General features: G+C 36.9%; 1 protein-coding gene across 1 annotated transcript; it reads left to right on the top strand.

Moving 5' to 3' along the window:
- The first annotated feature begins 1384 nt into the window (after nucleotides 1–1384).
- On the top strand, nucleotides 1385–26410 carry TOMM70 (translocase of outer mitochondrial membrane 70). The gene is made up of 12 exons (XM_039322493.1): nucleotides 1385–1730; nucleotides 7779–7952; nucleotides 13228–13354; nucleotides 13826–13935; nucleotides 16716–16864; nucleotides 18695–18902; nucleotides 20443–20577; nucleotides 20927–21034; nucleotides 21203–21319; nucleotides 22819–22916; nucleotides 24202–24324; nucleotides 24707–26410. Exons 1-12 carry the CDS (start codon nucleotides 1467–1469, stop codon nucleotides 24858–24860), a joined length of 1767 nt encoding a protein of 588 aa, XP_039178427.1. The 5' UTR covers nucleotides 1385–1466; the 3' UTR covers nucleotides 24861–26410.
- Nucleotides 26411–26426: the final 16 nt, after the last annotated feature.

Below are 26426 nucleotides of genomic sequence, written 5' to 3'. Positions count from 1 at the left end.
TTTCAAATTTAAACATAGATTTAGTTAAGCTTAGGCTATATAATATAGCAGTGTACAACCACAGTGAAAGAAAATCAGGTCGTTCAATAATGCAAAAAGTTTTCTACATTCATAGGAAGCTTCCCTTTAGGAGACTCTCTTCAAGAGTGTCTGAACAAAATTCCCAAAATATCAAGCATCAATGTTGCAGTCTCTTAAGGGTTGGGAATGCTGTGCATTTAGAGAACACCAAGTTTGGGAAGAATGGCACTGGTGCAGTGGAGATCAGAGGGGGTGTGGTTTTGTGTAGTGCCTGCATCCTGCAGATGGGGCTTTGTTTGTGTGGCCTGGTTGCTGGCATGCTGTGGACTGGTATGGGTCCACAGACTGGAGGTTGGGGACCCCTGCTGTAAACTGTCTCCGTTCCACAATTGCATATAAAGCTGAATAATTATTCTGTAATGAAATCATACTTATATGTCAATCATGCTACTCTGTTTTAGGATAAACAATATTATGCAAAACACATAAAAAGAGTAAGAAATAGTAAGCTCAATAAAGTACAAGAGATCAGATAAATTTAAATGTAGTTTTAAGCCAGTTCATACACTAATTCATAACAATATGTTTGTTCTTTATAAACAATTCACCCCTCCCTTTTCTGAATATTTCATCAACTCTCTAAAATGGGTCTTCAAACTTGGCCCTTTTATGACTTGTGTACTTCAACTCCCAGAATTTCTCAGCCAGTGTCAGGCACACTGGCTGAGCAATTCTGGGAGTTGAAGTACAGAAGTCATAAAAGGGCCAAGTTTGAAGACCACTGCTCTAAAACCACGACTTTCTACATTTCCCCCCCTACCTCTTGACCCCACTCTTCCTTCACATAAACCGTTTTGAAATTTTGCTTTGGTCATTCTTTGCCCATGACCAAACCTCAATGTATTTTTTTTTATTGATTGGTCACTTGCACACACCTGCAGGTTCCACAGGTAAAATGCTTTGGTTCTGATCAGCTTTATTTGAATTTGCATTCATTCAGCACCCATCCTTCTTCTGGCCGCGTGCAAATTTATTGGGCGTCTCCTGCCTTACCAACTCGCCCTTCATATAACTTAGTAGGCAGAGGCACGCTCTTATCGATTTTCTTTTCAAATCTGGCGGACTTACGCATTTCCTTGCTAAAATATTAAATCTTAAGTGACCTTTGCGCAATTCAACGTGCGAATTCGCCATGCCACCCAAACACCTTGCCCAACGAACAACCGCCCAGAGTTTTCTTTCAATTCTAATCCATGACCGCCCCGCTATTTTCCCTCCAGCAGGCGGCCCTACAGGACAGGGCTTGATACCGTAATAGGTATCAGGTCGCGGGCGGAAGTTTTTCCAGACCTCCTTTCCCGTTATGCCTCTGGTTTCCGTTGACTCTTTCTTCTTTCCTGGGCTGCTTCTCCGCCGCCACTGAAAGCGTGAGGCGAGCGGGAGTCATGGCCGCCTCGAAGCCCGTGGAGGCCGCCACAGGTGGAACCGGGACGGGCTCGGGGATCCCGCGCTGGCAGCTGGCTCTGGCAGTCGGGGTGCCGCTGATTGGGGTCGGAGCAATTTACTTGTGGAACCGACGGAGGCGTGGGGCGCGGGCCGGAGGCAAAGGAACCAGCGAGAGGAAGACCCCCGAGGGGAGAGCCAGCCCGGCCTTCACTGACCCTTCAGGGGGTAGTCATCTCGATGGCCCCGCCGGTGGCGACGAGCTGGTGAGAGGGACGATGGGCGAAATTAGTCCCCGAGCGGGGAGGGGGCGCGCAGGCTTTGGTCGAAGGAAGAGCGGGAGGCCGCCTCAGCGAGCATTCGGGCTGCAGCGCGCGAGCGAGCCACGTGCTTGGTTGAGGGGGGGCAGAATTGCAGTGCCAAGTGCTTTTAGAGGGCGGGTTCGGGTTCCAAGGGTCTCTGTTCCAACGGTTCTTTTGGAGGAGGGGGGGCTGTTCTGCGAAGGAAAGAAAGGGGTGGGCCACATGACTTCATGACAGCAACCTGATTATCGGTAACTGCTGTCCTTCAGCCGGCAAGGAGGGGGGGACGGCGAAATTGGTTTGTCTTTGCTGGGCCAGACTAGTCGACCGCTTCTTCGCCTTCTCTCAAGGCTTCTCTGTTGTTATTTTGAGTTTTATGAGAAGAGAAATACACAAATAATTTTTAATAGAAATGAATACCTTAAAATGCATTACATTCGCATTTTGAATGGCCTATAGGTAGTATTGTGCGTGCTGTTTACTGGAAAACAGTTTTTAAATTTGGCATTTCTTTTAAGTGCTGAAAAATGAAGTTGTTGATTTATATATATAAAACTAACAGTATAGCCATCATAAACAAACTAATATATTTAATTGGTGACACTAAATATCTAATTGGTGGCACTGAGCTCTAAAATTATATGAGAACATTATCTTAGACATCATTTTTTTCATATTTCTTTTGAATTTTTTTTCTTTCTAAGATTAAAGACGTGCTGGTGTAAGAAGTTTTACTTCAGGCTCTTTTGGTTCTCATTTTATATAACCTTTCTTAAAAATATTTTGATTTGTACTTAGAGCAGTATTCCTATTCCAGAAATGGATGCATCATATTCATTTATGAAATGTTATGATATTGTATTAGTTGCTTTCACAGATCTGCATATCAAACTTTACTCTTGCATTCTTTTTCCAATTGCACACTGCTTTCTCATATTGTTTCAATATAAATGTTCAAAGAAATGCAACTGTATTCACTTAGAATTCTTTTTTTTTTTGGACACTCAGAGGTACTATATAAATTTTCATGCACTTAAGATTGAATAGTATTTATTTATATCCTCTAAGTCTCAAGACTCTTGGCAATGTACATTAATTATAGGCAATGTAAGCATTTAAATAAATGTCATGATAGGAATTAAATGTTTAACATGCTAAAACAAAACTATAATATCAAAAAAACAAATCAAGCCAAATAATCTCAATTTCAGCCCATTTCACAACCTCCAGATCCTGATCGCTCCAGACACTAGGAGAAAACATTAATAACATCAGTTCTAACCAGAGGTGATGATAAATAGCTGAAGAACATCAGCATGCTGATGATAGTACACCTCACACTAATAAATGCTTTTTCCCAGTAGCCTTGTACATAATGCCCGCCACAACAAGTTCATTGCAAGCTGCTTGAAGGCAAAGGCAAGGTCCAAGGATGTTTGCCAGTATGTATTAGCCAGGTCCTGAGATTACCTGGGACAAATCCATGGTCACAATGACAACCATTAAACCCACTCACCAAAGCATGGAAGTTGAAGTCACCAAACACCAGTTGAGAAACTTAAGCAGGGCTCCTGCTGGCAACAGGGTGGCTACTTGTTCCTCTCATCCAAATGAACATAGAGGCATTCATATCCTGCCATAGAATCATAGGGTTGGAAGGGACCTAGGAGTTCTTTTGGTCCAAGCTCCTGCCCAAGTGAGGAGTTCTTATACCAGTGGTGGTGAACTTATGGCACGGGTGCTAGAGGCGGCACTCAGAGCCCTCTCTGTGGGCACGCATGCCATCGCCCCAGTCCTAGGCCTTCAGCTAGGTTTTATAAAACCTTTTCGCTTTAGGCCTCCGCTGCTGTGTGCAAAAAAAAAAAAAGAAGGTTCAATCAGTCAATTTCAACTTCTTGTGGGGAAAAAAAAGATCTTGCAAAGTTGGAATTGATTGATTGAACTTTTTAGTCCCACCCAGTCTGCTGTTACCATTGCAGCCACGCCCACCTAATGGGCCACACCCACCCAATGGGCCACACCCACCCAGCACCCGATGATGCATAAGTAGGTTTTGGGTTGCAGTTTGGGCACTCCGTCTCTGAAAGGTTCACCATCACTGTTTATACCCATCCTGGATAAGTGGTTGTCCAAGCTTTTCTTAAAAAGCTCCAGCAATGGAACACTCACAACTCCAGGATACAAGCTATTCTATTGAGTAATTCTTCTTTCTGTCAGAAAATTCCTCCTTATTTCCAGGTTTAGTCTCCTGATGAACTTCCACCCATAGCTTCTTGTCCTGTCACTTGGAGGCAGAGATTCTGGTCATAGATGTGGTGCCCTACTCCCTAGCTCTAATGTCAAGACTACTGAAGGACCCAAAACTCAGTTGGACAAATCCCCGAAAGGATAAGACTTTTACCCTTGCACAACTAGGTTTTGATAATATGTGTCAGATGTGTATATCAAACCCATTGTCTGGGATTCATAATCTAGTAAATATTAGTTCCTTCAAGCTAACAATTATAGGATTTGTGCCCTATAGCAGGAATCCCCAACCCCGGGTCCATGGACCAAGTACCGGGCCGCGGCATGCCAGCAACCAGTCTGCACAAACAAGGAAAGCCCCATCCACAGGATGGAGGCAGCACACAAAACCATGCCCCCTCCAGTCTGTGGAAAAACCTCTCCACGTAAGCAGTCCCTGGTGCTCAAGAGGTTGGGGACCTCTGCCATATAGTATTGGGAAAGAGCCTTAACTTAAAAATATTTGAAAAAGCTTTTCTCTTGCAATAGTAATTTGTCCAAGTTGTGATCCTATCAAAACATTACTATCTACAAAGAAGAAAGTACTGCATCAATAGATTTAGGAGATCTGTAAGATTTAGAAATAGCTTGACAGAGAAGAATCCTTACAGAATATCTGGCAATTAAATTTACTTAGTAGTCACAGAATAATTAAGGAAGAGGCAACAGAAAATATTGGGGAGGGATGGAATGAAGCATGGGATAGAGGTGTGAAAACAATAAATTTGTAGTTATTTTCTAAAGAAACTGGTTTTCAGTTTTTTAAACTTGGTATACTTCTATAAGAAAATTAAGTTATGCCTAATACATTTTGTAAAGTAATAATGGCCTTATATGTGTAAATGATATTACAAGCTAATAGATTTCTATGCTCTCCAAACTAATTGAAGGTCTGATAAAACTTTCATTCCCAACTTATGACATCCTTAAAAGAGAGATGATGAGATACAGAGAAGGTAAATGGTTAAACAGTAGTAGAACTGCTATTGATTTCCTACTTAAAAATTTCTCTGCCAAAGGGTTATTAGGGGGTAGAACCCAGAATTTTGTCTGATTTGCTAGAAATTTTAGAGAAGAGAAAAACAGTAAAAATGGAATGTTCTACCTTTAGGGGAAGAAAAGGCAATGTTTCTTGCTTTGCAACAGCTATTTTTCTTACCAATCTTGCCACCAATAGCAAGCACAAAAACCTGAATAAAACTACTTGTTGCTTATTACTAGCTTTGCAAAGTAAGAGGTTGCTGACAATCCTTTTCACGGAAGACAAGAGATACTTGCCTCTGGTAGAAGAATGTGACATTTTTTTATTTTTAATAAAGTGTAGGTCATAAATTTATGTATTGAAATTATAGGAAGTGACCTTTGGAAAGTTCTATGGCTAATGTTTGTTCTTAAATTCTGCTGGTATGTAAAGAAATATATGTAGCACAACTCATAGTTAATGGAGGTTTGTCAGAGGTGTTTTCAATTGAGAAGAGGACTAGACAGGGTTGTCCACTATCACCATTGCTGTTTGTTTTAACTTTGGAAATTTTGCTGATTAAAATTCGGGAATCACAGAAAATAAAAGGAATAGAAGTCAATAAAAAAGAATATAAATTAAGGGCTTTTGCAGATGATTTGGTTGTTACTTTATCCCAACCAACTCATTCTGTAATGGAGTTGTTACAACTGATATATCAGTATGGACAAGTTTCGGGTTTTAAAATTAATAATAATAAGACTAAAATATTGTTAAAAACATGACCAATTTGGATAAGGAGACTTTAGTTAGGTTGACAGATTTTGAGGTTGTTAATAAAGTAAAATACTTGGGGGTTATTTTATCTGCCTCCAATGCAAAATTGTATAAAAATAATTATGAAAGGCTGTGGGTTAAAATACAAAAGGATTTGGAAAATTGGAAGAAGCTGCAATTATCCCTATTGGGGAGAATTGCAGCAATTAAAATGAATGTTTTGCCAAAGTTTCTTTTTATTTCAAATGATACCTATTTTAAAGAATGAGGCCAACTTAAATGAATGGCAGAAAGGTATCAATAAATTTATCTGGGCAGGGAAAAAATCAAGAGTAAAACTTAAAATTATACAAGATATTCGTGAGAGAGGTGGACTCAAGGTACCGAACCTGAAATTGTATTATGATGCTGTGGTGCTAACATTAATTAGTGATTGGGTTAACTTAACAAATGTAGATGTACTCCTTCTGGAGGGATGGGATTTACTTTTTGGATGGCATGCCTATTTAATTTTTAATAAAAAGGTTGATAGGGTTTTTAAGTCTCATATTTTAAGAACTTCTTTACTTTGGGTTTGGAAGAAATATTATAGAAGTGACTCTAGAATTCCATTATGGGCTATCCCATGGCATGCGATAGAAGGGATAAGGAGAGGAGTTAAGATGGATAGTATCTCTTATACACAATTACTTAGATGGGATGGTAAAAATTGGCAATTAAAATCTATGGAAGATTTAATACAAGAAAACATTTATTCATGATTTCAGTATAGACAATTATTGGAAAGGTGGAAGATAGATTGCAAGGTGGGTTTGCTCAGAGAGGATGAGAATTCGTTAAAACAAATAAAAGATCAAAGACGAACCCATATTGAAAGAATTTATGAGGTATTAGTGGAATTGGATTCAGAAGCAGAATTAGTTAAAGATTGTATGGTTAAATGGGCACAAAATTTTGATGAATTGGTTCCATTAGATACTTGGGAGATTATTTGGGTGAGGAATGTCAAATTTACACAAGCCCAAAATTTACGGGAAAACTTTTATAAAATGTTTTACAGATGGCACCTTGATCCACAAAAAATGTCTCGTATGTATTCAAACTTGCAGCCTAAATGTTGGAGATGTGGTTGCTTGGACACCACTTATTATCATATTTGGTGGTTATGCAAAAACATAAAAGCTTTTTGGATTAAGATATGGTGGAATATTCAAAGAATTTTTAAAAGAAGGATAAAATTTACTCCACAATTGTTTTTGTTGGGTATTGTTTCCGATTGTGACAGTAAAGAAACTATATTAATGTTAAATCTAATTACAGCGGCTAGGTTATTAGTAGGGCAATGTTGGAAGAAGGAATCTTTGCCTACTTTGCAAGAATGGTTTCTTAAAGTTTCTTATTTAGCGGAAATGGCAAAGATTTCGGCTTTCTTGAAAGATCAATCGCAAGAAAAGTACCTTTTGGTATGGAAAAGATGGATAAATTTTATACAATACAAGTATGATATAAAAATATTATTTAGCTTTTGAATAATTTATATTTAAAGTTTAAGATATTTTTTAGATATTTTTTCTTTTTTTTTCTAATTTTTTTTCTCTTTCTTCTTCTTTTTCTTGTTTCTTTTCTTTTTCTCTTTCTGTTTTTTAAATATTGGTGTTAAAGTATTTTATGATTTGTTTAATTATTGTAACCAAATTTGTATATGGTTTATTTGTGATTAAAAATTTTTCTTTTAAATCTTAATCAAGCCTATATTCAGCTCTGGGAAGGTTGGGGAAGGGTTGGGGTGGGTTGGGAGGGTTTGGGGAAGGGAACTTTTTTGTAAAATTTTAAAAATTTTCAATTAAAAAAAAAGAAATATATGTAGTAACTTTGTGGTTTAGATGCTGAATTTTACAAATTACTCTTGAAAGTTTAAAGTTTTAACCAAAGCTGGCTTTTTTATATTTTTATTTGTAAGAATTCATACAACTGATTTTTATTTGCAGAGTCCTCTAGATAAAGCCCAGGCTGCAAAGAACAAAGGCAACAAATACTTTAAAGCTGGAAAATATGAGCAAGCTATTCAGTGTTACACCGAAGCCATCAGTTTATGTCCTTCTGAAAAAAATAGTGACCTTTCTACATTTTATCAGAACCGAGCTGCGGCTTATGAACAACTGGTATGAAAACATCATTCTAATCTATATTTAAATTCATTTGCAACTTAAATATAGTTTCCACCTGTTTCTTGTACAATCAGGACACACATTGGACACTGCTGCCTGTTGCAATATATACATATATAGATATATAGCAAATTGCCTAGATGTTAAAAATAGAAGCTTTTGATTTTGAAAATGTTTACATTTTAAAAAAATGAAATTCTGTTGTTTTTAAAAAATAACAACTTAGAATGCTTGCAGACATAAGCATGTCTCAACTCTCATTTCATATTTTCCGGCTGCTTAAATATTTATATTTCTTTACCAGTATATTATACAGATTATATTTTTAAATATTTTTTTAATTTAGCCCATTTTTTTTTATTCTTGGGAATACCCAGTGCAACTAATAGTTTTCAAAATACAGAATAAAAAAATTATCATACATTAAGAATTACAAGTCTGACAAAAGATTGGGGTTACAGCTGTTATGGAAGTATATTCAACAGCTTGGAAGCAAGCAAAAATTTTATCTGCTGGAAGGCATTTGAAGACCTGGATCAGGAAAATTGCCAATGCTTTTTTGAGAAAGGGTATAGTACCTTATACTAGAGTAACATTTCTACTAAAATTGCTCTGGTTAACAGCATTTCCAATTAGTGGTGATGACCTACAGTATAATGTTATATATCATCAGGCACCAATTTGCCAAGGCTGAATCTGTCCATCTGGTGAAAATATCATAAGAAAGCCTGCTTAGAATCCTATATCATAGGTTTATGTCATGTGAAGTGGACATGGATGGGATGACAGGCCTTCTCTTATGGTCCTCTGCTTTGGGTTTTCTTGGTTCCAGAGATTTGAGCAGCCACTTTCCTCCTGACATAAATTTTTTGAACAACAACATGACCACATTTTTTTTTTTTTAATTTTTATTCATTAATACAATTAAAACAACAATGGACAAACATGACATTCCAGAGTGAATTTTTCTATCAGTTCCTATCATAGTACAAAAATTTTATAATTTTATAATTTTTTGTTCTTAACCTCTATATAAACCTCATCTTTTATACAATACAATTATATATACAATTATATGTACAGTTATGTATATCTTTTAGTTCTACCATTAGTTTGAAGTCCGAGCAGTTCTTAATTCATACCAGCGGTAAAATTTGCCCCAGATTTCGAAGTATTCGTGTTCCGTTTTGTCTTTCATAATCATTGTAAGCCTGTCCATCTCAGCACATATTAAAATTTTATGCAGGATCTCTTCTTCCGTTGGGGTTTCCTTGTTCCTCCAATTTTGAGCAAAAACCAGCCTGGAGGCCGTTAAAATGTGTAGCATTAAATAAAATACGCCTTTGTCATGTTTTTGCGTAGTTAAACCTAATAGAAAGAGTTCTGGTTTTGGTTCTACCGCTTGCTCTAATATTTCTTCCAACCAAATTTTAATCCTGTTCCAAAAATCACGAGCTCGCGTGCATTCCCACCACATATGATAGTAAGTTCCACTTTTCAAATTGCATTTCCAACATTTAGGGGAGACATTGGTATACATTTTAGACAATCTTGTGGGTGGGAGATGCCATCTATAAAACATTTTGTAAAGGTTCTCTTTGTAAGAGGTGGCCAAAGTAAGCTTCTTGTTTCTTGCCCATAGTTCTTGCCATATATGCAGATCAAAATTAAGACCAAAATCCTTACTCCAATTCAACATAGTCACTTTTACTTGTTCCTCGTACGTTGCCTGATCTAGCAAATAATAGTATAGTTTTTTAATCATTTTATCCTCCGACCCCAAAATTATTTTATCCAATTCTATTGGTTCTAATTTAATACCTAACTCTTTTTTGTCTTTCCGATATCTTGCCTGCAGTTGCAGGTATGCCCACCATTCTAATTCTATCCCTTCATCGTGGATGGTTTTCCTGGATTTCAATTCCCCTCTTTCATCTAAAATATTTTTATATGTTATGATCTTGTCTAATTGAGTAAATTTTGGGTGTACATATATTTCTAACGGTGAGATCCAACTAGGTACTTGGGTATAATTTGGTTGCCAAATTTTTGTCCATACATCAATAAGAGCTTGCCTAATATAGTGACTTCGAAAATATTTATGTACTTTATATTTATGATCCCATAATATGGCATGCCATCCTATTTGTAGGTCATGGCCCTCCAGACACAATAGTCTCCTATTTTTTAGTAATATCCAATCTCTTACCCATACTAATGCTGCGGCCTGGTAATATTTCTCCAAGTCTGGAAGACCAAATCCCCCCCTTTCCTTTGAGTCCTGTAGTAATTTTAATTTAATCCTTGCTCTTTTTCCTTGCCAGATGAATTTACACATCATTTTGTTCAAATTTTGAAAAAATTTCTTGTCTAATTTTATAGGTATACATTGGAACAAAAATAAAATTTTTGGCAACACATTCATTTTAATCACCGCGATTCTGCCCGTAAGAGAGAGCTGTAGGTTAGTCCAAATATCAAAGTCTTTTTGAATCTGTTCTATTAACTTATCATAGTTATCCCTTTTAAGCGTAGCGCATTTGGCAGTCAGTTGTATCCCTAAATGTCTAATTTTATTTGTAATTTGAACACCAATTCTATCAACCAATTCACTTTTCTGTATTTTAGTCATATTTTTGACAAGCATTTTAGTTTTTTCTTTATTTATTTTTAAACCTGCTATTTCCCCGTATCTATTCAATGTTTCCATCAGCCTAATCCCTGATTGTAGTGGTTCTTCAATAATAAAAACTAAATCATCTGCAAAGGCTTGTATTTTAAATGTCTCTTTCTTGATTTCTAGACCTTGGATCTGTTCATCTTGCCGGATTGCTCTAGTTAATACCTCGAGAGATAATATAAATAACAATGGTGATAGTGGGCAGCCTTGCCTTGTGCCTTTTTGCATTTGGAAACTCTCAGTCAGTTCTCCATTGATTATTACTTTGGCCACCTGCTTAGAGTAAACTGATTTAAACATATTTAAGAAATTTTCCCCAAAGTCCATATACAATAATTGATTAAACATAAAATCCCATTTTACATTGTCGAATGCTTTTTGGGCATCAAGAAAAATTAAACACATTTGCTTTTCATTATGTACTTCATAATATTCCAATATGTCCAAAACAGTCCTAATATTGTTTCTTATATATCTTTTAGATAGAAAGCCGTTTTGATCAATATGTATAAAATCCACTAAGAACCTTTCCAATCTTTGTGCCATTATTGCCATGAAGATTTTGTAATCTGAATTCAAAAGAGAAATGGGTCTATAGTTCTTAATTTGTGTCAGGTTGGTGTTTTCTTTAGGAATCAACGTGAGGAAGGCTTCTTCCCATGAAGCTGGTATTTTAGCTTGGGTTAAAACCTCGTTAAATAAGTCCAACAGCATTGGGCTTAAAGATTCTTGTGCAATTTTATACATTTCTGCAGGTATACCATCTGGTCCAGGTGTTTTATTATTTTTCTGTTTCTTAATTGCGACCGAGAGCTCTAAATGTGTTATCTCTTTATTTAGGAGAGTTTTAAATTCTTCTGGCACCTTGGGTAAATCGACTAGTTGTAAATACTGTACTATGTCATAGTTATTTCTCTTTTCGTCGTCCTTATATAAATTCTTATAAAACTCATATGCCACTAGCTTTTTTCCTTCGTTCTGGCACACCATATCACCTTTGGCGTTATAAAGGTTGGTAACTCTCTGCTTATTATTGTGTTTTTTGATTTTATAAGCCAACCATCTCCCTGGTTTATTAGCATTTTCAAAGAAATTTTGTTTAGTACGTTTTATCTGCTGTCCTAGATCTTCCTTCGTAATAATGACCACATTTTTTTAACGAGATCTTAAAGTTTGTCATAGCCATCTAGAGAGAGTCTTTTAACAACATGAAAGTATTTGATGGCCAACACTGACTTATTTTTGGTAGTTTTAAGAAAGTGAAACTGGTGTGAAAATAAAGAAGAGAAATTGATATGCATGCCTGAAAAGCGATCCTTTTATTAGTGTGGATCTAATCAGTACACAGGATTACAGTTAAAATTAATGATTAATGAGGAGTTAGTAAGTAGTGATTCTCAAGTTACAGTGATGTTTAAGAATGGAATTTGTGTCAGTAATTGATGCAATCATAAAGTGCAATAATAAAGCAACAATAATTTTGGTACTCCCATTACATCATTAACCAAATTCCACTAGTTGTTAGCCAAGGACCCATCACAACCAAGCCCCATTCCAGATATCCCTCATAGGCCTGAGCCTTAGTTATTTCAAGATAAGGGATTGCCTCTCCTTCAACTCCCTACAAATATGTATTCCTCCCAATCACAGCCTTTTTGACTGCCCTGCACTTTGCCCTGCAGGGCAGCAAGCAATTCCAGAAGCACTTGGCCCCAAGACTGCTTGCCATGCTGCAGCTCAGGGCCTTCTTGGTATGCTGCAGCTCTGCTAGAAGTCCCTGAACTGCAATGTGAAGTTGCAGCATGCTTGGTCAGCAGGGTCCACAGAATACAGGGATCCAAAAAAGTAAATGGGGGAAGCTAGATAGAAATGGGTGAGTTGAAGCCACGTTGAGTTGTAAATGCGAGCTGGCTGCCAAGCACTCAGATTTTAATCACATGACCAAAAGGGTACTGCAACTACTCTAATATCAGTCAGAAATCCTTTTGTTCAATGCTATGGTCACTGAAAAATGATTACTGAGCATTACCTGTATAATATACATAATTTAATAACACTCATTGGATTCTCATTGGAAGTGTCTCTGATAACTTATAACTTGCATATATTTTAAAAGGTTTTGAGTAAGTTAAGCAGCTGTATTCTATATATATATTATTTTAATATATATATTTCCTTTCTTTTCTTACAGTTTTTTCATTTCCTCATTTTACTGACCCTCTAGCTCTTGGAGATTTAGTTTCATAATGCAATTTTGAAAATGAAATTTTTCTATGCTGCATTCCATAAAAATTATTTCAGACACTTCAGTTATGTTTCAGTAATGAAACTTCATAAGTAATTATGATTACAGTTGTAGAATACGTTTACACTAGTTGCGCTGAAAACAGTGGGATTTATTGAATAAAGACGCAGCAATTAGAATTGTTAGGTTGATTACTTAAATATCTGGGGAAAATATTTCAGATTGAAAGCTAAAACAAAACAGTATAATAGTTATGCTACAAATATTAGAAATCTACAGTGGTATTACTTTTTTGTTGTTTGAGGAAATAGGTTCTCTTTAATTAGTTATTTTTGTATCTACAGCAAAAATGGAAAGAAGTGGCCCAGGACTGCACAAAGGCAGTTGAACTTAATCCCAGATATGTGAAAGCACTTTTTAGGCGTGCAAAAGCACATGAGAAACTAGACAACAAAAAAGAATGTTTAGAAGGTGAGTATTCTGTATGTGTATCATTATTATTATTAAACAGAAAGATTGTTTAAACATTAAATAAAAAGTCTGTTCTTCAAGCACCCGATGATGTGAGAATTTGGAGAGAGTGATTTGGGAATAAAATTTGTGTAGGTGTCAGGCACAGGAAATCAGGAGTTCAGGCAGTTCAAATGAATATATAGGTTTATTGTATGCTAAAGCTCTCTACAAGAATCTGAACTACTAACGGTCAAAGCAAATTGGTGGTAGGTAAGAATCAAAGGAATTCAAGGTGAGCTGGGCTTAGATATCTTGTGGACACAAAGGGGCTGGAGACTAATGACACATTTGACCTTTCCCTTGGGCTCAGCCTTGGTCATCTCCAACATCAGGCTAATTGTTTAGTGGGATATAAATGTACTTGGTAGGAGTTCCCTAGGTAGCATTTCAAGAACTAATGGGTTAGAAATTTCTCTTTTATGTTTCCAGATGTTACTGCAGTTTGCATTTTAGAGGGCTTTCAAAATCAGCAAAGTATGTTGCTAGCTGATAAAGTTCTTAAACTTCTTGGGAAAGAAAAAGCCAAAGAGAAATATAAGGTATGATTTGCTCTTTATAATAAATGATAAAGCATTAGCTTTCTTAAATGGTTACAGGAATATAGCTGTGCTGGTAAAGTTGCAAGAATATTCAAAATACAATTCTTTTTTAGTAGTATTAATGTTATCAATGAAATGTCATAGAATTCATATGAGCAAATTGGAGTATTATTAACTGAGATCTTGTTTTGATTATGTACTGTAAGTCACTAAAATGACACTGAGATTTTAGAATGTATTTTGCAGCTATCAAATATTTAAATTTGACCTTTAATTACTGCTTGAAGACATGAAAAACAGTTGACTGCCATGGCACAAGTTTATGCATGTAAATATGAGAAGTATGTATATAAGAAGCATCCCACATATATAAAATGAGATACACATAGATACATGTATCATTTCAACAGAAGTATCTCATTAAAATAAATCAAAAGTCTAGAGTACTTAAAATTACCACACTAGAAGTCAATTTGAAATTCTCTAGTCCACAGGTCGGCAACCTGTGGCTCCAGAGCCACTGTGGCTCTTTGAGCCTTCCCCTGTGGCTCCCAGCCTCCTCTGACATTTGCAGAGACAGAGAGAGGCACTTGTGCTTCCCTTCTCTCTCTCTCTCTCTCTCTCTCTCTCTCTCTTTCTCTCTCTCTCTCTCTCTCTCTCTCTCTCTCTCTCTCTCTCTCTCTCTCTCTGTGTGTGTGTGTGTAAAAAAAAGAGTGGACTCACAGTGTTCTCCAAGGGCTGAAAAGCTTACTGGGCGGAGCTCCTCCCTTTGCTGCGTCTCTGCAGGAAGCAGGAAGGGCAGGAGAGAGCTAGCCTGCTAGCTAGCTATGCTGACTCAGGAATTCTGGGAGTTGAAGTCCATGAGTCATAAAAGAGCCAGGATTGCCTACCCCTGAGCTTGTTGGAGAACAGCTTGAAGCCAACTTGCCAGGTGAGCAGAAGATTGGAGAGAGGGAGGGGGGGAGAGAAAGAGAGGGGGGGAGAAAGAGAGAGAAAGAGGGAGGGAGAGAGAGAGGAAAGAGAGAGAGAAAGTGGGGGAAGAGGACTGGCAGACCAAGGGCAGAAAGAGAGAGAGAAAGAGAGAGGGAGAGGAAAGAGAAAGGAGAAAGAGAGAAATAGAGGGTGGGAGAGGGGGGAAGAGACAGAGAGAGAGACCCTGTGGACATCTAAAATGAAGATAACACTGCATATACCTTTTTTTACCTTTATGAGATGTGTGTGTGTGTGTGTGTATATGTATGTATGTATGTATATATGTATGTGTGTGTGTATATATATGTATGTATGTATATATAATGGTAAAAAAGGATATATGCAGGTTATCTTCATTTTAGATATCAAAAGGATTTTGCGGCTCCCAGTGTTTTGTTTTCGGTGGGAAACAGGTCCAAGTGGCTCTTTGAGTGTTTTGGGTTGCCTACCCCTGCTCTAGTCTATACAGGTAGTCTTCAATTTAACACCATTCATTTAACAGTGGTCCAGAATTATGATAACCCATAAAGCACTCCCATCTGTCACAGTGTATTGCATTATCTATCTATCTATCTATCTATCTATCTATCTATCGATCTATCTATCTATCCTATCGTTATTTGGAATTTCTCTGCTGGCTTCAAAAAGGTCAATGGGGAAGCCAGCAAGGAAGGTCCTACCAGCCAAGAGGATTCCCTCTCCCATCTCTGGGAGCTGACTAAAGAGCTATGTGCTGAACTTTGGCAGGGTGCAGAAATGCAGCTCCAATCATGAAGATTTGAATTTCGTTCCTGTACCTCATCGGAGGATTTTACTTCTAAGTGTGGAGGAGAATTGAACTTTTTTGATAGGCAGCTCTTTCTGCCATCCCCCAGAGACGAAAGGAGGGAAAATCTAACCAGAGAGATAGCAAAGTAAAATAAGGATTGTCAGAGGTCTTATGTGGAACAAAGAAGCCTGGCAAGACAATGTACTTCACTCAGGGTCTGGAAATTGTGCTTGGATTTCAGCAGGAAGGATTTTTATTTCTTGAGCAGAGCCTCCTAGAACCTCCCCATCCTCACCCCCAAAGCATCCCCTGCTCCTTATCTGGAACTCTGTTCTCTTAACAACCCACGAGACTGCTTAATGATCTCAATGGGTAAGGTAGGGATTGCGTTAGTTGAGCTGAACAATCATGTGACATCTCATTTAACGAGCATCTTGTTCATTGACCAAGATTCCAGTTCCAGTTATGGTTGTAAGTCAAGAACTACCCATATGTAGCTTTGCGGGGAAGAAAAATGTACCAAAACTTGGAGCTTACCACAATAGCAGGGATGAAATGAAAGAGAAATGGAAAAGGACTACTTGAAAAGAATATTATTATTCTGTTTAAATAAACTTAAGGTAATTTTTAGTAGGATCTTGGATATAAAGGATCATTGTTAAATGAAAGCTCTCAATGCATGTTTTTAAAAGTTTGTGCATCATAGAAATATCTGTTAAGTCAATACACCAATATTGCAAAAAAGAGAATCTTTTTACCAGGGATTTAAATAATGACAAAAACATTTCTATTGAATGAATATTCTTGAGAATGGCTTGTTTAACACTTTCTTAACTGGAATGGCATCTTGGGCTCTGAGAAAATCAGAAAGGATGAAAAAGCTAATAATTGGAAGAAAGGTTCAGGCTGTTTAGAAATCAAAAAAGTATCCTGTTGACTATATTTACAGCTAAATTCTGAACATAATCTGATAGTTTATTTCTTTAATAGTGTTGGTTGGTTTGCCTTTTTCAAGCTATCTATGATTGCCTTTTTGTAGAACCGGGAACCCTTGATGCCTTCACCACAGTTTATCAAATCTTACTTCAGCTCTTTCACAGATGACATTATATCTCAGCCTCTTCTAAGGGAAGAGAAATCTGATGAAGATAAAGATAAAGAAGGAGAGGCCTCCATAATAAAAGAAAAGTAAGTGACCAAGCAGTTAAGCAATGATACATAAATATTACACATTATTTTTGCTGCCATTTATTGTATTTTTTGAAAGAGAAATGAGGTTATGTAGATATACAATAAGAGCTTTCACTCACTGTGAGAGGCAGCTTATGTTTAGCTTACTGTGGCCACATTTAATAACAGAACACTGAAAAGTCATTCAGTGGGGGATAATTGATTTTCAGAGGAGTAGAGCGGACTGGACAATGCCAAAGGAGATGGCTGTTGAAATCCCACTCTATCCCAGACCAAGAAGCACCTATAGAATTGGAAGAAGCAAGAAGTTACAATCTTCTATGCCAGCAGTCCTCAACCTTTCCAGCTTGGCCTGGCAGGGGGGAAAGGGGATGGTTTTGTGTGAGTGGCAGACACGCAAGCACCCACTGCTCGTGCGGCCCGGTTATGAACTGGCCACAGCCCAAGAGTTAGGGACTCCTATGCTGTTTGCTGTTACATCAAGGAGATGCTAGGATAGTTAGGAGTGGGGAAGACAAAATTCAGGAATGGGAAAGAGTCTGGGATGGAATAGAAAGTAAAAGGAAACAGGTATGAAGAAATGAATTCCTAAGTTTACCCTCACAAATTTTGCAGGATTGTACATTTTTGGCCATTCACTTCAGTTAAAATTCCATGCATAATTTGGAACTCACTGTTATAGCACATGGCTCTCTACCTGTAGCTGATATTCAGTCTATAGCAAGAAACTTCTAACAGAAATGCTAGACTTTTCATATCAGAATATACAGTACTAAGAACAATGGTCCATGTGTCTGATTTGATATTTTATTTAATTCTTTATTAAATGTATTTGTTACCCAACTCATTTTGAAGTGACTATAAAGAGATTCTGGAGATTCTCAGTCATCCAAATTACGATTGTCTCAAAAGTGCTTTTTCAAAAGGCAACTGAAGAAGTTTTTGGATGAGAAGCGAAACATCTTCAAGGGGGGAAAAAAGTTCAGTTGCCTTTTGAAAAAGCACCCTTGGGTCTATAAAATACCTTTTTTATTGTTGATTAAATATGCTGGTATGGACATAGTGCTCTCGATAGTTTTATGTGCATTGTATCATTTGCTATCACCATAATCTCTGTTGGCCTTAACAATGGTTAAAGCTGAGGTTTGAGGATGTGGTTTGTTGTTTTAAACCAACTGGGGGCCATAATTTATGGGAATTGTGAATCCAGGGCTTTTTTAGGACTTATGAGAATTGTGAATTCAAAATACATCAGATTATTCCTGTTATGGGAGATTTCTGTAGTAAAACAAATGGAATAAACACAATACTTTCTTATAATTTTGAATGATTGTTCAAATACTTACAATATGTTTTTAAAAGTTAATGACAGAATATTTGAAATCTAGTTTTATAGAAACTATCAAATGCGCAAGCAATTCCGGTTGCTTAGTTTTGCTTAAGTTAAGAATATGGCTCTGTAAAATGTATGACAGTTTTTTTAATTTGGAGCTACCCAATTAACCAAATTCCAATCCTTTTGATTGGGAGCTGCCCAGAGTTGATTAGAAGATGGATGGCTATCTAAATATTTTAAATAAATAAAATAATAATAAATAGAAAGTTTATAGAAACAGACATATTTGCACATATTTAGAATTTCTTGGTTCAGCATAGTCTTATATATCCATTGGGAATTACTAGAATCTGGCCATTCCAATACTATTGCAAAATATATAAAGAGAATTTTATTTGGTGGGTTTTCACAAAGAGCTTGTGTATGATTTGATTAGAACTACAGAAACATTTATCTTGCGTATTAATAACTGCTTTACATATTTCTTTTAGCTGTGGCTATTTAAAGGCAAAGAAATATATGGAGGAAGAAAACTATGACAAAATAATTAGTGAGTGTACTAAAGAAATTGAAGCTAAGGGAAAATATATGGCAGAAGCCTTGCTGTTAAGAGCTACATTCTATTTACTTATTGGTAATGCAAATGCTGCCAAACCTGATTTGAATCAGGTTATTGTTATGGAAGATGCAAATGTAAAGGTAAGCATTTATAGATTTCACAACACATTTCTTAGTGGTGATAGTGACATTCAAGAAGAAAACTGATTCTGTTATTCTCTTATTATCCCCAGCTCTATTTCATGGGGTTTTCAGGGGAGATCAAATTTTTAGGGCAAATGTGAAGTTTACAAAAATTCCTCCCCTCTCAATGAGAAGTGTGCTGAGGGCAACCCTGTAAACACTGGGAGCCGCAAAACTTGTGTCCGTGTGCACGCAAGGGGTAGGAACCTTGATTGAAGAGTTTAATTAAAAAGAAATAGAGGCTCCTATGCATGAATTCTCTCTCTCTCTTTCCTCTCCCTCTCTCTCTTTCCTCTCTCCCTCTCTTATGCTCTTTTTCTCTCTCCCTCCCCCTCTCTCTCTTTCCTCCCCCCCTCTCTCCCTCTCCCTCTCTCTTTCCTCTCTCTCTCTCTCTTCCTTCTTTTTTACTCTCTCTCTCTTTCTCTCTTTCCTCTCTCTTTCTCTCCTCTCTCTCTTCCTCTCTCTCCCTCCCTCTCTCCAATCTTCTGCTCACTGGCAAGCTGGCTTCAGGCTGTTCTGCAACAAGCTGACAGACATTATTGGGCTGGCTCTCTCCTGCCCTTCCTGCTTCCTGCAGAGACGCAGCAAAGGGAGGAGCCCCGCCCAATAAGCTTGTCAGCTCGTCAGAGAACAGCGTGAAGCAACTCTCTTTTTTACACACGGAGAGAAGGGAAGCAGGGAAGCGCAAGTGCCTCCCCCCCCTCTCTCTCTGCAGAGGAGGCTGGGAGCCTCAGGAGAAGGTTCAAAGAGCCACATGTGGCTCCGGAGCTTCAGGTTACCAACCCGTGCCCTAGGCAAGCAATTGAAGATATTCTATGGTGGGCTGAAAAATGCTTTTTTTTTTTTTCTTGTTTCCATTTTGTCCTTAGAGTTGCCTATGAGAGTTAATGAGAGTATAACAGGATTAACTTTTTGCTCTAAAATTCAGAATGTAGTGTTTCTTGTTCAATATTTATTGTAGCAAATAGTCATTTCCTTCAACCATTCCATTTCTCAAATGTTGCTTTTGATAAAATCTTGCAGTCACTTTTTTCCTGGCCTGGAAATAATTCTGTTTGCTGTATCATCCTTTTTTGCTGCCTCTTCTTGGAGATCCTGTAACTGATGATGACCCTTGACTACAGTAAAGTATATCAGTCTAAGTCCACTGCTGATATGCTTTCTGTAGTTACTGGTTTAGACTATGTATGATGTGTTTTAATTCTAATGAGTATCTATTAGTTTTCATTGGCGGGATACTAGCAATCGAGGGTGTAGAAGCTCTGTGAATTAGAGATAGTATTATTTTGGGAAATAATGGGAATACGTTTCTCCAGCATTGTGCGCAGGCCATTTTGTGACAGGGAGGAAAAATTCCTAAAGAAGAGGCTTAACATTTTACCTGTGCAAAGAGGTTTTCAAATGTAAAAAGAAACTGTCAAAGAGATAGTTCTGTAATAAAACTGAAATATCTTATCTAGGAAAAGAAATGCATAATAGCTTTAATTCTTCTCAACAGCTTCGTGCTAATGCCCTCATCAAACGAGGAAGTATGTATATGCAGCAGCAACAGCCTTTACTCTCTACTCAAGACTTTAATATGGCTGCTGATAATGATCCTCAAAATTCAGATGTTTATCATCATAGAGGACAGGTAGAGATTATTCTTCCACCTTAATATTTTTCTCATCAGATGTTTCATTGTATGGATAACTCCAGAAGAAAAATCGTGACAGAAAATATTAAATGGTAACTTCTGTAACTGTGTACTGAATTATGCATATTGAAGTGATAATACTACATTCATCAGTATCCTGGTAGAGGTACAAGTTTAATATTTATGACTTTAAAAAGATGCTACATATAAACATCTGCTAGGGTTCTGAAGAATTCAGTTATGTAATACAAGTTGAGTCAGTATGTTTTTACTGGTAGCTGTATTGCAGTGGTGATTTTACTTTCATTTAATAGAATTACGCTGAAGTTTTTTTTGTCTTTTTCAGCTAAAAATTTTGCTTGACCGTGTAGAAGAAGCTGTAGAAGATTTTGATGAATGTATCCGTTTGCGCCCAGATTCTGCTTTGGCACAGGCACAGAAATGTTTTGCTTTGGTGAGTATTTGAAAGTTTATTAGGCTTTATTGTAAAGTAATCTCACAAGCAGCTTGGCAAAATAATATCACTTGTAGCAAGTTTAGAAGTTACACTTACATGAGAGTGAGTTTGTAGGCTTTCTACTAAGACTTTATTTTTTAATTCAATAATTATTTTTCTTTGCAGTACCGTCAAGCCTATACTGGAAATAATACTTCTCAAGTACAAGCAGCAATGAAAGGTTTTGAGGATGTTATTAAGAAATTTCCAAAGTGTGCTGAAGGTTATGCATTGTATGCCCAGGTACATAATTCCTTTAGTTCCTTATTAAAAAACCTCAAGTGCTATCATGAACCAGCTCAGTACCAAATATTCTTGTAAGAGATGTTACATGCAAAACAGAGTAGGAGATCGTGCAAAATATATGTAAGTGCTAATTACTAAAGAACTATATTAGGAGAAGCTAGCATGGCAGTTTCAGGGGGCCCTAGATGGAATGGATTATCTGAAACCCTTTCAATTGGGTTTCAAACTTGGTTATGCGACAGAAACAGAATTTAATGTATTTGTAGATGAGAGTGGGATTTTGGCTCCTTTTACCAAGGTCGGTCCTAATCGTAGCAGGTCCAACCCATAGCTCCTCCTTTATGATGGGCTTAGTACTTAGTAGTCTATATGGTGTTTTTAAATATCTTCATAAAGCCACTTCACAGGATGAAGTATCATCAGAGTGCTGATGATGCTCAACATTATATCTCTGTCCCGAGTGACCCAAGTGTTACTGTTGTTGCCCTTTTGCAATCCCTGGAGGCTGAAGGGATCTGGATGGGGGACAACAAACTTCAGCTGGACTCCGCCAACACTGAGTGGCTATGGGTGTGAGGAGCTTAGGGATCTGGGAGTTTAGCAACTTTGGTTCTGGATGGGGTTGCGCTGCCTAGACAGACCCACGCACAACATAGAGATTCTCCTGGACTCAATGACTCCTGCCCAAAGAGCAGTCATGGGTAGGAGAGTCTTTGCTGCATCCTTTCCTGAAAAATGAGTCCTGTGCTCAGTTCCTCCCACCCTGATCATCTTTTGTTTGGAGTACTCCACTGCGTTCTATATAGGGCTACCCTTGAAGAGTATTTGAAGCTACAACTTTACAGAACGCAGCTATGCTGACAGTTCTAGAGGGCCCTAGAGTGACACGTGTAACACTGCTGTTATGCAAGCTGCACTGGCTGCCGGTTTGCTTCTTGGTCTAATTCAAGGTGTTGGTTATTACCTTTAAAGCCTTTCATAGTATAGTTCTGTTTCCTGAGGAATAGGATTGGCCTGTCCCATTATTCTGGCAGAAGGGGTGTGCTACTGACTCTGTCAGTCAAGGAATTCCAGCTCACAGGGTCTTGGAAAGGAGCCTTTTCTGTGATACTCCCAGCTTTTTAGGACATCTTGCCACTGGAAGGGAGATATGCCTCCAGCCTCCTGGCCTTCCAGAAGGGCCTCAGAACCTGGCTTTGCTGATTAGCCTGGCACACCAGTGGGGTCACTTTATGCTGGAGGTGATTGGTGGAATAAGATCCCACCTCCACACCTCTTGGATATTTAATTCCTAATTTTATCTTATTCCTATTAATGTTAATGTTTTAAATATATGTATATTTGTATTTTTATTGTATTGTAAGATGGCCAGAGTTGCTTTAGATAGTGAGATGGGTGGCATATAAATTTAATAATAAAAATATTTCATTTATTATTAGGCTGTTGTAAAACACTCATTCATGGATGAGCTATGTTGTTATTGTGTCTCCATGCAGGCATTAACAGACCAACAGCAGTTTGGCAAAGCTGACGATATGTATGATAAATGTATTGATCTTGAGCCAGATAATGCTACTACCTACGTTCATAAGGGGTAACTATTTGTTTTAATATTAAATTCACCTATAATTATATAATTTTAACTATACAGTAGCATTTCATCTAGTAAAGATAATAATAATAGTACAGAATAATATTCTGCTCATTGTTTCACAACAAAACTTTACTGGTAAAATAGTTGGATTTTAGCCCTAAGTACTATTACTCTGGATCATAGTCTGAAATTGTTGATTTAAACATCAAATGTGAAAGTTGAAAAAGTTAAATTGTACTAAGTTTCTGTTTATCAGTTGCTTAACCAATAAATGAATTAATGAGATGCCCAAATATTCATATTATTTTTTTCTCTCTCAAATATAATGACACCATGAACTTGAATTTAGAATGCCAGTTTGGTAGATCTGTGTGCAGTGACAGAAAGGATCCAGTATTCAAGGACCTTTCTTTCTAGAAAGTGACAAGTAGTCCCTAACTTATGACCATTCCTTTAGCAACTGTTCAGTTATGGTGGCATGAAAAAAGTGACTTACAACCGTTCTTGAACTTACAACCATTGCAACGTTCCCATGGTCACATGATCAATGTTTGGGCACTTAGCATTTACAATGGTTGCAGCATCCTGGGGTCACATGATACCCATTTGCAATCTTCCCTGCCAGCTTACGATAAAGTCAATGGGGGAAATCATTGAAGGCAACAAAAATGCCATAAAATTGGTCATGACTCACATACTGCCCATATTACTTAGTGACAAGTTCCAGTCCCAGTTGGGGTCATACGTTGAGGACTGCCTGTAGAACTTTTGAAGTTTTTTAGCCAGAAAAAAGGAGATAAAGGAGATATATAAAGTGATGCTTAGTATGGAGAAAAGTGAATGGAGAGAAGCTTTTATCTCTCATTTTCAAAACACTACAATTGGGGTCATCCAGTGAAGCTGTACAGAAAGAGATTTAGATCAGATAGAACAAAATATATACTTACATGATCCTGTAAAGTTCATCACTGCAAGAGTTTCATGATGATCGGTAACAGTAGTTTTAAAAGGAGAATGGGTAAATTCATGGAGGGCAAATCTGTCTGTTGTTATTTTGATTCATTGGTTATTTTGTGTAAATATTCCACTGAATACCAATGCTTGTGAAATTATAGCAAAAATAGGGACATGTTTAGATTTCTGTTTCATCTAAAAGTTATCTAATTGGCTATTGTGAAAATGAATCCAAGCCTGATTCAGCAGGACTATTCTTATGTTAGTCATTTTCATGCACATGAGTTGTAGGCTAAACATTTACTATTGATCTGTAATGATTTTTTTCCAGTTTACTTCAGCTTCAGTGGAAGCAAGATTTAGATAAAGGTTTGGAACTTATAAGCAAAGCTATTGAAATTGATAACAAATGTGATTTTGCATATGAAACTATGGGGACAATTGAAGTGCAAAGGTAAATATATTTTTCAAGTTTGGCATCTAAAATTCTGAATTACTGCTGTAGAGTTTATGTATTAGATTCACATATGGTTAGTTCAGGCAGAGTTGAAAGAACCTTTTGTGGTTATATTGTACAAATTTTCCCATTATGAATTTAAAGATAAAATGTTTTCATAGTCTTTCATAGATCAGATGTGCCTAATCATTGAGCTTTTTTGGAGGTGGCCCTGCAGCTGTTCCCAAAATTTTATAATTTATATTTTTTAATGTCCTATTAAACCTCATATCAAATAGTTGTAGACTATTTTTAAACTTTAAATGTATGTGACTGACTTCTATTTGTTGCTGTATCAGTCTTTGCTTCTTTCTTTATAATACATTTTTCACTATTGCAGGGGCAATCTGGACAAAGCCATTGAAATGTTCAACAAAGCTATTAATCTAGCCAAATCAGAAATGGAAATGGCTCACCTCTATTCACTCTGTGATGCTGCTTATGCCCAGACAGAAGTTGCTAAAAAATATGGATTGAAGCCACCAACATTGTAAAAAAAAAAAAAAAAAGGAGGGGAATGATCTTTTACAAAGTAAAGCTGCCCACTTCAGCCTAGTCCTAAAGACACTGTTGCAGTGTGTTGAATGGTGGAAGTTACTTTTTTTTCTGTTTGTGCTGTTGTAATTCTGTTAAATGTTTAGGTGTTGTGGGAATGGCTATTCAAGAAAGGAAGCAATTCCCCCCCCTTGCCTCCCCCATCAAGTAATTGTTAGAGGAAACTTAAAAACAAAATAGCAAGGGGATCAAATATTATTTTGGCCATGCAAATAAAAATCTTCCTGACACTTTTTTTTTATTAGGGTAATTGTTGTGAATGACTGGTTCTAACCACAAGAGTGTTATACAATATGCTGTTCTGTTGATTTTAACAATAGTGCTGTGTATTTTATATATATAAGAATCCTTTTTCATTATTTTAGGTTTGGGGAAACAATAAAAATTGTGAATTGTTTGATGGGGAAGATTTTGTGGCAATAGGTACTGAAGCTTTTTTTTTCCCCAAAAGAAGATCCCATATGCAAACATTACTTCCTTTTGGTTTCTGTTTCATATGAGACAGTGGCTAAACTGATTTCAGGGAATTGCTCTCATAAATAGTTTATAAAACTTGTACAGAGACTTCAAAGCTCATTTGCTGTCACATGAGGGTATTCTGTGTTTCAAAAGCAAATTATTTTGATTTCAAATTGGAAAGAATTTTATTATTGAACAGTTTTTCAAACCAACAATAGCAAAATTTCATAGTCACTACCTAAGAGATTCTGGAACTGTTCAAAACAATATGCTACAATTACTGCGTCATACAAGTAAGAGTTTAGAGCCTTGGAATGAAGCTTGGTTCAAAGACTCTTATTTGGAAACTATAGTTTATTATTTCAGTAAACAATATTTTCTTGTATTGATAGTACAGCAAACAAAGTTTGTAATTCTGTTTAAACAGTCTCACTCTGAATTGGAGTACTTAGAAAATTAAATATTCTGTTATCAATTGCTCCAATGTTGTTGGAAATTCAATCCATAATTCTTGTAGTGCTATTTCAATTATCCAAAATACAATGAATATCTGAAATAAATGAGTATTGGAATTGGAATTTCATTGGAATTTCTTTTTGCCACCAATGCAAAAAAAATCATACTTACAATTTCTTCTCCCAAAAAAGATTGTTATCTTTTTCACTTACTAAAAGATGGTGGCTGAACTGGAATGATTGAGCAAAGTCAAATAATACTGCTCAATGTTCAAATTAGAATTTCAGTACTTTTTAAAAAAGCAGTGCATTGAAATTTAATTTCCTACATCTCCGTCTCCATTTCCCTGCTATGAGTACATCATATTTTCAAACGGGTTTTTATTTGCATGGCTATACAGGCACTTTCTCTTGAAAGCAACGAAGAATTAAGCATGTATGATCTAATACTAGCATTCCGAATTATCAGAATTTTGCCTGTTATTCAGATATTTGAAGCTGCACTGAAACTGCATATGATTCTTTTTGTAAATGACTTATACATGTAAAGTCACCAAATAAATATTATGTTCAGATATCTTTATACATCTG

Source organism: Crotalus tigris, unplaced genomic scaffold (assembly GCF_016545835.1).
Source record: "Crotalus tigris isolate CLP2741 ecotype Arizona unplaced genomic scaffold, ASM1654583v1 scf7180000024115.3125172, whole genome shotgun sequence".
Taxonomy (NCBI): domain Eukaryota; kingdom Metazoa; phylum Chordata; class Lepidosauria; order Squamata; family Viperidae; genus Crotalus; species Crotalus tigris.
The sequence above is the reverse complement of the archived record's forward strand: the minus strand, read 5'-3'. Positions and strand labels throughout refer to the sequence as shown.

Bases quoted from the DNA above. Each gene is read 5' to 3' on its own strand.
- TOMM70 (XM_039322493.1), top strand. From the start codon at position 1,467: ATGGCCGCCTCGAAGCCCGTGGAGGCCGCCACAGGTGGAACCGGGACG. The intron at 21,035-21,202 runs GTGAGTATTTGA...TTTTCTTTGCAG, and splicing joins CACAGAAATGTTTTGCTTTG to TACCGTCAAGCCTATACTGG. The intron at 21,320-22,818 runs GTACATAATTCC...GTCTCCATGCAG, and splicing joins GTTATGCATTGTATGCCCAG to GCATTAACAGACCAACAGCA.